The sequence below is a fragment of the Schistocerca americana genome, chromosome 3 (assembly GCF_021461395.2).
Source record: "Schistocerca americana isolate TAMUIC-IGC-003095 chromosome 3, iqSchAmer2.1, whole genome shotgun sequence".
Lineage (NCBI taxonomy): Eukaryota > Metazoa > Arthropoda > Insecta > Orthoptera > Acrididae > Schistocerca > Schistocerca americana.
Genome location: NC_060121.1, coordinates 983009509 through 983021737, shown reverse-complemented (window position 1 = coordinate 983021737; position 12229 = coordinate 983009509). Strand labels below are relative to the sequence as shown.

Here is a 12229-nt window from a genome sequence, read left to right as displayed (position 1 = left end):
TGATGTTATTTTAAGTCTTTTAACATTTTTTTGATCTATCTCCCATCTGTTCATCTAGTTATATGCCCCCACCCTCCTTCATGTCACTTTTATGACACACAATTATGTCTGTCATTCCAATATGCTCTCTGATTCATTTGTTTGTTTTCCTGTGTGTCTAGTTATTTCCACCATTCACCTCTCCATAGCTTGCCTGGCAGCCTTTTAGTTTTATCCAACTTTCTGTTTAAAGTATCATCTGCGTATTCCTTCCATTAATGAGCAAGAGTAATTGTTGGGAACTTATACTAAATACTTCTTGAAGTTAATTATTAGGTTAAAGTTTTTTCTTCTGTGGCCTGGATTGATGGGTGTTCCCAGCCCAGCAACTGCAGGTCACCAACTCGTAACTCTGTGGTGTACCAATATCATGTCATTCAGCATGCAGAATTCTCTAACCTAAAAATCTTTTGTGAACATACCACACACTTTCTGCTACTTGAGCAGTTGCTTCCAAAGTGTAGTACATGCCTGACATATTGTGAGGGATAGCACAGATCAAGAAATCTGCACCAGTGATTGTAGCCACTGGTTTCAGCCTTCCTGTAGGCTCCAGACAAGGAAGTCACAATTATGGGAATGATACTACAAATCATAAGCTGTGTTCACACCATGCGAGTGATGCTATCACCACTTCAATAAGTTGCTGAAAGGAAATAAAGGTGGTCTCCGAGGCATCAGACATTGTAGGTGCTGACATGAGCCATGATTTGCAGCCAGCTGTACCATGAGGATTCAGTAGCCGCTGGGAGAGACTCCTCCACATATCAGATGAGACCATCTGATCCCCAAGTTACCATACTGAGTGTCCACTGGACTATCAGCCAGACCCGGCTGCTATTATTCTAATGGGCTCAGTCTTCAACCAAATGTTGGCGTCCCTAATAATGAGAAACCTCCTGGATGCTCACAAAAAATTATAAATTTGTGTAGTTGTCTGATCTTATAGTCTAAAGCAGTGAGGCACCTTTCCTTGCTCTGTGGGCTTCAGTAATCACGGAGCCAACAAAATCAGGCATATATATAAGTAATGCTTCCATTTGTGTGATGACTATAGAGCAAGTGGAGGTCAATGATGATAATTGCTCAACATTGTGCCTGTTCATGTAGAAATTTTTGATTGGCTGTTCGATTCTGCTTGCTGCAAAAGCATTAGGTTGCTGCTTGGATATATGTACTGTGAAATGATACCGTGAACCAGGATGTTTGTCTCCACTTCAACTTTTTAATGATTGTTAAATCTTTCACTACACACCAGCCAAAATACTTTTCCACTATTTAATAAAATCATTTACAAAATGAAATTTCAGTCCAGTACCACATGTTTACATGTTGCTTTATAACTGTACACTTAATGAATGCCTCTAACTACTTGGTTTACAATTACAGTAATATACCAAAGGTTCACAAACAAAGATATGCATACAGTATTGATATAATCCAAAGTTTCTTCCAAAGAGCTACAGATACATTCAACATTTCATTACCAAAAGCATCTTTACCAGTTGTATCCCTTTGAATGATAACAGGAAACAATAAGTATTATCCTAATGGTGTATTAGGAAAGAAATTACTTCAGTATTTGTTTTATTTTGTTGTACCATACTCCACAAAAAAAGTGGTGTGCTGAGCAGTTCCTTTATAAGTTGGACAGATTCTGCTATGCAGTACTAAAATCTATCCCACAGAAGTAACACTCATAAAATACACAAATGCGTATGGACAAAGTGCTACAACTGCTGATTTCTGTTCAGTGATTGATAGCTGGTTCACTATGATGTGCTTTTAACATAATGTTATTGATTTTGTAATAGTTTTTTCCCTTTTTTTTTCAACAGATAAAGCAACAGCGGAGAAACTAGCAGTACAAGTCAATGAAGCTGTACAGTTACTACTAGAATATAACAGTCGCCTTGCAGCTGAAATGGAAGACCGGAAGAAAGTTTCCTCAATGATGAGAGATTTTATTCAGGCTCAGAGAGAACTCTATGCACAAGCTGAACAGAGGTTAGAGGTAAGGAACAGTGTAATAAATAACCCTCTTCTTCTCACAGATCTCCTGTACCTCCCACTCCTTTTCTTTGTAACCCTCACATGGCCTTTTCCTCTAAAAGCACAACCCTATTTCATTCCTTCTCTCTTCTGTCCTCTTTTGCCATATCCCCCCCCCCCCCCCCCCCCCCCCTACTGAGTGTTGTATTATGGCTGGACAGGCTATGTGAATCTGATATGCAGATTGTAGCAGTTAAATGTGTACTGCATTAGTGGTGGCTTCAGGAAAGGCACCTTGTGAAAATTATGTTTTTAACATATTGTGACCAATCGAAGCTATAAACTGTTTTATTGATATAAAATATCTACCTAAATATTATATGTATTTAACACTTACATGTCATGTATTGATAGCCTAAATTTTGATAATACATGGAAAATATAAAATAAACAAAATGAAATTACTTACATAAACTTTTAACTTTACTTCCTTTTCCGTTTACTATGTAAGCCAGTCGCCTATGGCAACTGTTTTTTATAATAATAATATAATAATAGTAATGAAATAATAGTAATGAAAAATTGGAAAACCTCACTTAATATCCAAACAAATTTAAATAATATCACATCACAGCCAATACAGATTAAGCGTGGAATATACCAAGGAGACTCATTAAGTCCTTTCGGGTTCTGCCTTGCTCTGAACCCACTATCCAACATGCTAAATAATACAAATTATGGATATAATATTACTGGAACATACCAACACAAAATCACACATTTGCTATACATGGATGGTCTAAAACTACTGGCAGCAACAAATCAAAAACTCAACCAATTACTAAAGATAACAGAAGTGTTCAGCAATGATATAAATACGGCTTTTGGAACAGACAAATGTAAGAAGAATAGCATAGTCAAGGGAAAACACACTAAACAAGAAGATTACATATTGGATAACCACAGCGACTGCATAAAAGTGATGGAAAAAAGAGATGTCTATAAATATCTAGGATACAGACAAAAAATAGTAATAGATAATACCAATATAAAGAAAAATTAAAAGAAAAATATAGACAAAGACTAACAAAAATACTGAAAACAGAATTGACAGCAAGAAACAAGAAAAAAGCTATAAATACTTATGCTATACCAATATTGACCTACTCATTTGGAATAGTGAATTGGAGTAACACAGACCTAGAAGCACTCAGTACAGTTACACGATCACAATGCCACAAATATAGAATACATCACATACATTCAGCAACAGAAAGATTCACATTAAGCAGAAAGGAAGGAGGAAGGGGATCAATTTAAGAAAATTCTTTATAGAACGAGCAGAAACTAGCAAAATACACAAAGCAGTCACTCATATAAATACATCGGCTACGCCATTGCAATTTCATAACCACTTCTACAACCCTTTAGATCACATAACATCAACAGATATGAAGAAAGTAAATTGGAAAAAGAAAACACTACATGGCAAGCACCCGTGTCATCTAACACAGCCACACATTGATCAAGACTCATCCAACACATGACTAAGAAAAGGCAATATATACAGTGAGACGGAAGGATTCATGATTGCAATACAGGATCAAACAATAAACACCAGATATTACAGCAAGCATATTATTAAAGATCCCAATACCACAACAGATAAATGCAGACTTTGCAAACAACAAATAGAAACAGTAGATCACATCACAAGTGGATGTACAATACTAGCAAATACAGAATACCCCAGAAGACATGACAATGTAGCAAAAATAATACATCAACAACTTGCCATACAACATAAACTAATAAAACAACACGTTCCCACATACAAGTGTGCACCACAAAATGTACTGGAGAATGATGAATACAAATTATACTGGAACCGAACCATTATAACAGATAAAACAACACCACATAACAAACCTGACATCATACTCACCAATAAAAAGAAGAAATTAACACAACTAATTGAAATATCCATACCCAATACAACAAATATACAGAAGAAAACAGGAGAAAAAATTGAAAAATACATCCAACTGGCTTAGGAAGTCAAGGACATGTGGCATCAGGATAAAGTTGACATTATACCAATTGTACTATCAACTACAGGAGTCATACCACACAATATCCACCAGTACATCAACGCAATACAGCTACATCCAAATGTATATATACAACTACAGAAATCTGTAATTATTGATACATGTTCAATTACCTGAAAGTTCCTAAATGTAATGTAACATATATCGTATAGTTAAAAGGAAGTCACGGCTTGATCAAGGTCTGTGTCACTTTCCATTTTTAACCAGACATAACGTCTGAGAAAGGAAAGAAGTAATAATAATAATGTTGGTATCATTATCCGGGATGACAGTTTCAGCAATGAAACTTTTAATCTTGATTTTCACAAATATTTGGCTGTTTCTTCTGAATATGTTGGAATTTCCAAAGTTGTGGGTATGATGGGATCTGAGGATGCTTGAACATAAATGCAGATTCTAGCCAAGCCTGTAGTCAGCACTGATGTGTTTGAACGTGAACAGCTCCAATATTGTGTCATACATTGCAGGTGGCAGTCTTGGTCAGAACAGTCTTCAGTGTAGTTGTGATTTCATTATGTCGAAGCTAAGTGAATTAGAATGTGAGCAAATTGTTGCTGCTCACATGTTGGGTGCTTCTGTAATCAAGGGAGTTGAGGTGTTTGATGTTTCAAGAGGCACAGTATTGAAGATTTATACCGCTGATAGGGGATGTGGTAAAATATCACTCGTTAAATCACAACAAGTATGACAGTGTGTGTTTGAGTTATCGTGATAGATGACCATTGAAGACGATTGTTATGATAAATAAGAGGACAACAGCTGCAAAAGTCACTACAGAACTGAATGTTGTACTCGCAAGCCCTGTTGGCACTAAAAAAACACAAAGGGAGCTCCTTAAGTAGGGAATTGTAGGGCAAGCTGCAATTCCAAAACCACTCATCAGTGATGCAAATGCTTGTAACAGGAAAACATGGTGCTGAAGCCATAACACCTGGACTAGAACAATGGAAGAAAATCATTTGGTTGACCGAGTCTCGTTTCACAGAGTTTATAACTTCTGGCTGAGTTTATGTCCTAAGAGTGAAACATGGTGGGGGTTCAATGATGATTTGGGCTGCCATTTTGTGGTATTCCATGGGCCCATGGTCACTCTGCAAGGTCTCATTACTGCCAAAGATTATGTGACTATTTCTACTTACCAGATACATCTCATGGTATACAATGTTTTTTCCTCAGTATTGATGCAGTGTTTGAAGATGACAGGGCCTCTGTTAATGCAGCTCACATCATCTGGGACTGGTTTTGTGAGCACAGGGTTGAATGATTGCATTTTCCTTGACCACCCTAGCACCTATTGTTGAGCATTTCTGGTCTGATTTGGAGACAAGGGTGCACGATTGCTATCCACCTCCATCATCGATACCTGATCTGTAACTATTTTGCAGGAAGAATGGAATGAGATTCCCTCTTAAACCCACAGAACCTGTATTCTTCCATTCTGAGATGACTGGAAGCTGTTTTGAATGCCAGCAGGTTTCTCTCTCTCTCTCTTTTATACAGATGTGAGAATGTGTCAATATTCCTTCATGTCTTGCTTCCACACTTCATCTGCTTGCTGTTGTCTCATTGGCAGCATAGAATCAGCAGCTGATGCTCCATTTTCTTCCCATCATACCTCAATGTGAATGCAGTCAACCCTGTTGCACCACTGGCGCCTATCAAGACTTTTCCCATCTCCTGCGGAAATGTATGCTATTGTTGATTATTTGTCGAATTTTAAAGTCGGTACAATTTGAAGTTTGCTGCCCACTGACCACTTCCCTCCCCTAGCTCTCACTGTCCTCCCTCCAATCATGAAATCATCAAAATAAGTCTACACATGGTTTCAATTGATAGAGCGTGATCTATAAATCTAAGGCAACCCCTATATTAACCTATTACACAACATAAAAACATTGACCTTAGTACAGTGGTTGAGTAAGGTGACCGTGCAGGTTTTGAAAACCGCAAGTTCTCTTACAATTGAGTGAATATGGTACAACACTTACATAATTTAGAAGTAAAGGTAACAACTCACAGAGTATTTGAGTCATTGAAAGGAAAAAAAGTATGAAAACTTCAGAAGTACACAAAATGTGTCAAGGGATGGAACAAGGGGGGGGATTGATAATTGAAAGACAACGCATGGCAGTTTATAAGTAACAGCCTATGTTGCATCTCTGGTTATGTTGGCACTGTTCACCAATGCAGCAACTTCATATTGTGGTCTTCCTGTATTAAACAAAGTTTTCTCTGTGGTGCTGTCATTTCAACTACTTCTTAGTGACATTCAGTGGCACTCCTAGACCCAACTTGAGCTTGATGGGAACTGAATGCTTCTGCCCTTACAGGTTGAACATTTTAAGCAGTTTGAGCCCTGTTTCATCAGCTCTTGCCCCTTTTGGGGAAAATTAGTGCCTTAACTGTTGGCTTCTGGTGCAGTGCTTTCTTAGACAGCTTTCAAGTCTTTTGTAGTCAGAGTGGTTACTACTTGCATGATAGTAGCTGGGTGATAGTTGGCAAGTCTGAATTTTTGTGATCTGCTTTAATTTTCCCTTCTGATAGTCTTAATTTTTCTACATGTTGCAAGAGAATGTGAATACTGTTTGTTGGCCTTTCACGGCTGGTGGACTTCACAGTATACTCTCCTTCCCTTATCTGTCACTTCTTTCGAAACATTATTTCTCCCTCTGCTTTACATCTTTTGTCCCTAATAATTGCAACCCTAATTCACTCCTTTCCTGCTCTACCAAGTACAATTTGTGACCTACCAAGTACAATTTGTGATCTACCAAGTACAATTTGTGATCCCCTCAGCAAGATTTCAGTTTTGTGTTCTGGCTATTTGCTTGATCTGAAAACTGGTATCCTACATAATGTGATTTGTTGATAATAAAACTCATGGGATGCAGACAAGCAGCAAAATTTTTTTTCTTTTTTGCCATGTGTGCAAACCTCCCCCCTACACACACACACACACACACACACACACACACACACACACACACACACACAACCTTGGCAGTCTCCATAGAGTGTGTGTGTGTGTGTGTGTGTGTGTGTGTGTGTGGGGGGGGGGGGGGGGGGGGAAGGTGGCAGCAGCAGCTTAGGACTGGTTTGATGCAGCTTACCACGCTGTCCAAATTCAAATGTATTCATCTCTGCAGCATAACTCCTATAATCTAAATCGGTTCAAACCTGCTCACTATAGTGAAGCCTAGGTCTCACTCTGCAGTTGTATGTTGAACATTCCCCTCAATTGCAGGTTGACTATTCTTTGATGATGCCTCATATCTATTCTTTTAGCTACATTATACAATAAGCTCTTTCATCTTCAGTTTAATTTTGCAGCTCTTCATTAGTTACTTGATCTACCCATTTAATCAGTATTTTTTTATACCACAAATTTAAAACTCTTCTATTCTCTGCTTGTGTGCACTATTTATGTCCACATTTCACTTCCATATAATGCTACATTCCATACAAAAACTCTCAGCAGTGACTTTAAAATAATAATTGGCCATGCAGAAATAAACATCAACCTAATAATTTGATGCATCAGTGGAATTTGGGGTCTATTGCACATCAAGAAACAAGAAGTTATAAAACCGAAGTGCTAGAAACGTGAAAGTGTTCACAATTAATAGAAGAGGTACAATTTGTACCAAAGTGCAGCAGATATTCTGTGTTATCACAGAATTGGATCTATTTTAGGTGTGAAAATGATTGTGAAAGGTAAAGCAGACATTTTCAGATAGATTATAATGATGTTGGTTATTCAACCTTGGTGAAGCTGCTATTAGCAACTACAGTTCATGAGATTTTTATCACATATTTTCTAACAGGTAGCTTCAGAATTAGTCACAACCACCTTGCAAAGAGTGTGGTTTTTCATAATGTACACTCAATGGAATGGCTTTTTGAAAATTAAATGCTGTGTAAAAGAATTCATTGTCATTTTAATGGAAAAATAGATATATTGCTACTCCTCACATAGAAAAGCTATTGATCATCAGACTTTGTAATTCTTTTCACTCTCTCTCTCTCTCTCTCTCTCTCTCTCTCTCACACACACACACACACACACACACACACACACACACACACACACACTCACTCACTCACTACCACTATTATTTCCAGCTGCTGAGGTCTTATTGCGGAGAGCAGTGATCTTGATTGGGCTGGATAGTGGGGGCTCAGAAAGCAGCATGTGATGGGGAGAGTGAGGGGTAGCTGGGTGGGGGTAGGGGAATATTATGTAGTGGTGCCTGTGGAAGTGTGCAGTTGCATGGTAGAGACAGGATGGTGAACTGCTAGATAATCAGGAAAGCTGTGCTTTAGGACTGAGAAGGGCTACGGAAGTTGGGGGGGGGGGGGGGGGGGGGGGGACACATAGAGGCATGTGTGAGGCAGGAGTGGGAGCAGGAGAGGAGGCGTAGAGGATAGAGGCAGGTCTGAGATGGGGACTAGTGAAGGTTGAAGACAAGAGGATTGTGAGAATAGAGGATATGTTGCAAACAGAGTTCCCACCTTTGCAGTGCACAAAAGTTGAAGGTGGTGGTTGTTGTGATTGTAGTTGTGGTGGGAAGAATCCAGGTGGCACGGTTCTGAAGCAGTCATCTTCCCACTACATGTACACCTACACATACTCCGCAAGCCACCACATGATACGTGATGCAAATAGAGCAAGGAAAAAATGATTGTCTATAGGTCTCTGCTTAGGCCCTAATTCCTCTTACCTTATCTTTGTGGTCCTTATGCGAAATGTATGTTGGCGGCAGTAGAGTCATTCTGCAGTCAACTTCAAATGCTGGTTCTCTAAATTTTCTTAATAGTTTTCCATGAAAAGAATGCTGGCTCTCCTCCAGGTATCCCCCCTGTAGTTCACGAAGCATGTCCGTAAACACTCCTGTTAATCATACCTACCGGTAACAAATCTGGCAGCCCACATCTGAATCACTTCAATGTCTTTCTTAAATCAAACTGGTGGGATCCTCAAACATTCGAGCAATATTCCAGAATGGGTTGCACTAGTGTTCTATATGTGGTCTCCTTTACAGATGAACCACACTGTAGTGATAATGAAATGGAGGTTGGCAGACATGTACCGAGGCAAGCTCGTGGCAGTTACACAAAGCCAGTTATGTCAATGATTCTAGGAAACAAGAAAACATGAAGACCATGATCAATGTGAGGTGAGTAGATGACCTACTCCAGCCCAGTCACAGGCATTTCCTAACCATCAGAAGTAGGGTCACCTGTGAAAGCAGCCATGTAGTCTACTGACTTAGCTGTCACCATTGTATGGCAGTCTACAGTAGACTGAACAGCTGGCTGCTCACATGAATGACCACGGCCAAAAGTGGCCAAGAGACAGCTGGATGATAGTTGTCAACCATGATGTTCAAACGGTATCTGTAACTTCAGTGGCTGCTTCACAGTCCGTACCACCTCCAGTAGGACCATCCGTAATAAAGCATTGAAGTGTTGAAACTAATATTCGAGTTGATAACTGGTAACTTTTCTTATCTGTGTATACTGAGAAAAGTCCAATGCCTTTGGTGGGAAATTTTTAAATGGTTCCAGTGTCACTGCGGGACACAAGTGCTGTTTCTGTGAAGAAGAAAAAAGGGGTGATAACTACCACTAGAAATATTTAAGAGTATACCCAGTTTGAAAATAAAGAATCACTGTCAATCTGCAAGACACAATTTTGTTGGTAAAAATACTAATTTAGCAGAAAATTAATAAAAGTTATGGAACAAAATCAAATATTTTTCCTTCACTCACTTCATAAAGTAGAGTATGAGAACCTTAATAATAAAACTATGGATTTTTTTTGAAATAATAAGATGTGTCATTGATTATTTTACATGTGTTAATAAAATAATCAATATATTTTTCCTTTGTGTTCTCCAGGAATACAAAGAGAAACTACAGAAGGTGTATGTTGTACGTCAGGAGATAAAGTCTCACATTCAGAATCTCCCAGACTTGACTCAACTGCCTGATGTGACAGGAGGGCTGGCCCCTCTACCATCTGCAGGAGATCTTTTTAGTTTGCACTGACTACTTTTTTTTTCTTTCAAGAAGACTGCTATGTATATAGATCATGTATATAGAAAATTACCAAATATTGTTATATGCTTTTACATGTGTTCTCTTGAAGCTGCATTTTTCTTTTGTTTTTGTTTTTTAAAAAAATATATATAATAGACACAGAACATAATCCTTGTCAACTATATTGTTTCAAGAGTATGTAGCATTTAATTATCACAGTTTCATGTGTTAGCTGTCTCTTGTGGAGCACTTTGGAACATTACAAAGTAGCTTTGATTGTGAAGCACCAATTTTTATTTTATTTTTGTTGTTTGTTAAGAAAAACACCTTGCTTGCAATCCAGTTGCCTGTTTGTTCATGCAAGTAGCATGAATATGTTTCGATCATGTAGATAAAAAGCCAGTAACCCTCCCTACTCACGATGATTGTTGTTGTATACTGAAATGTGTTAGTAAATTTATTGTTGACCAATCTGATTTATTGCTGTTATTCCTAAAAATTAACTCAAGTTCAAATTTTCTTTTATTTATCTTTTCACATGTCTAAAACAAAAGGTCACATTCTTAGTAATGACAGCTGATATTAAATAGAAAAGTAACTCCCCATCCCCAAATATATCTCTCTCTCTCTCTCTCTCTCTCTCTCTCTCTCTCTCTCTCTCTCTCTCCTTCACCTCCCTCATTCTGAGGAGACCATGCAAAAAAAAAGGCTCATTTCTGTGAACTGAACCTGTTATAAGAAGTAAATTGCATGGCTTGACAGATGTTTGCTGTGTTATTCCAACAGCACATTTCAATAACTGTGGCAAGTTATTCTTAACATGGTTTTATATTTATACCCTTTCATCTATCTTTTAATGCTGCACACACTTCCGCAAAGAACTGCAGTAAAATTTCTATCCTTCCATTAAAATGCTTTTATTAGGTATTTAAAACTCACAGCTATACTTTTCTCTGCATATTTGGTCATTTATAATATTTCGGGATTAACAGAGAGAATTGTTGCTTTCTTCATGGTTTATTATTCTTTGATAGACAAGTGCTGAATTTACTGCTTGTTTAACAAAATCTTAATAATTCCTAAATTACACAAGCTGTGTGTATATGTGAGTGTGTGTAACATTTAGCTCGCAACATGACAATAACACCAAACACCATTTTTAAATCTGAGTCCTTCTCAGATGCACAAATGTTTACACTGATGAACAATTGTATTTATTGTGGAATCTGTATTAGTTCATGTAAATAAATAAAAAAATTTCTGGGTTACGCATTCTTTTTGCTAAACTTTGAGTGCTGTAACATTCAGAATTCTTGCAGCCTGACAAAGCAGAATCAGAATTTTGCTATTCATAATAAATGATGATATGAATTTGCTTTCAAGAAATGCATTATACAGTATTCAGTGATATAGTTTTAATATTTGGAAAGTGCAGTTTGTAAATATTGCAGAATAAACTTTTGTCAATAAAATATTAGGCTCAGTATCCTCAATTTTGTACTTTATTTATTTTTTATGATTTTATATATATATGCAGTAACAACGGATGGCTGTTGCTAAGAGGAGGCTGATTGTGTCATTTAATGGTTCTTAATTCAGTGATGAAAGTGTACACATACTTTTAATTGCTATGATTCATTTTCCCAGAAAAGTGTCACTATATAACAGTCAGTTCACTGAGTTTCTGCCATTTTTAATTTGCCAAGAAACTGTGTATGCACTTATTTTCTTTCACTGCTACTTAGAAAGGAAGAGGACAGCTGTGGGGCTATCTGATTAACACTGAAAACTTAATCTATATGCAAAGATGTTAAGAAGAAATAATTATATTGTTTGAAGGTATAGAAACACACAGTGTCTTTACATGATACATTAAGGACAGGATTGCTGCTTCACTCACTCATAACTTTCATAGTTTGCTTACTTTTAAAGCTGTAAACTGTCTTAAAGTTTTAAGGGTCTTGTTTTCCATAGTCTTGTAGTTATATTGAGTATTCATAATCATTATATACAGGGTGTTACAAAAAGGTACAGTCAAACTTTCA

General features: G+C 37.5%; 1 protein-coding gene across 2 annotated transcripts in view; it reads left to right on the top strand.

The window, feature by feature from the left end:
* LOC124607114 (regulation of nuclear pre-mRNA domain-containing protein 1B) overlaps positions 1-11677 on the top strand; it is a 77635-nt gene extending 65958 nt beyond the window's left edge. Inside the window, exons 5-7 of one of the 2 annotated variants that reach the window (XM_047139312.1) lie at positions 1878-2053; positions 9185-9319; positions 10044-10179. In XM_047139312.1, coding sequence (XP_046995268.1) covers positions 1878-2053; positions 9185-9277 — 269 coding nt within the window. In that variant the 3' untranslated portion in view covers positions 9278-9319; positions 10044-10179. Of the gene's footprint in view, positions 1-1877; positions 2054-9184; positions 9320-10043 lie in introns of both variants that reach the window. The other variant, XM_047139311.1, reaches the window with a different exon arrangement.
* Positions 11678-12229: the final 552 nt, after the last annotated feature.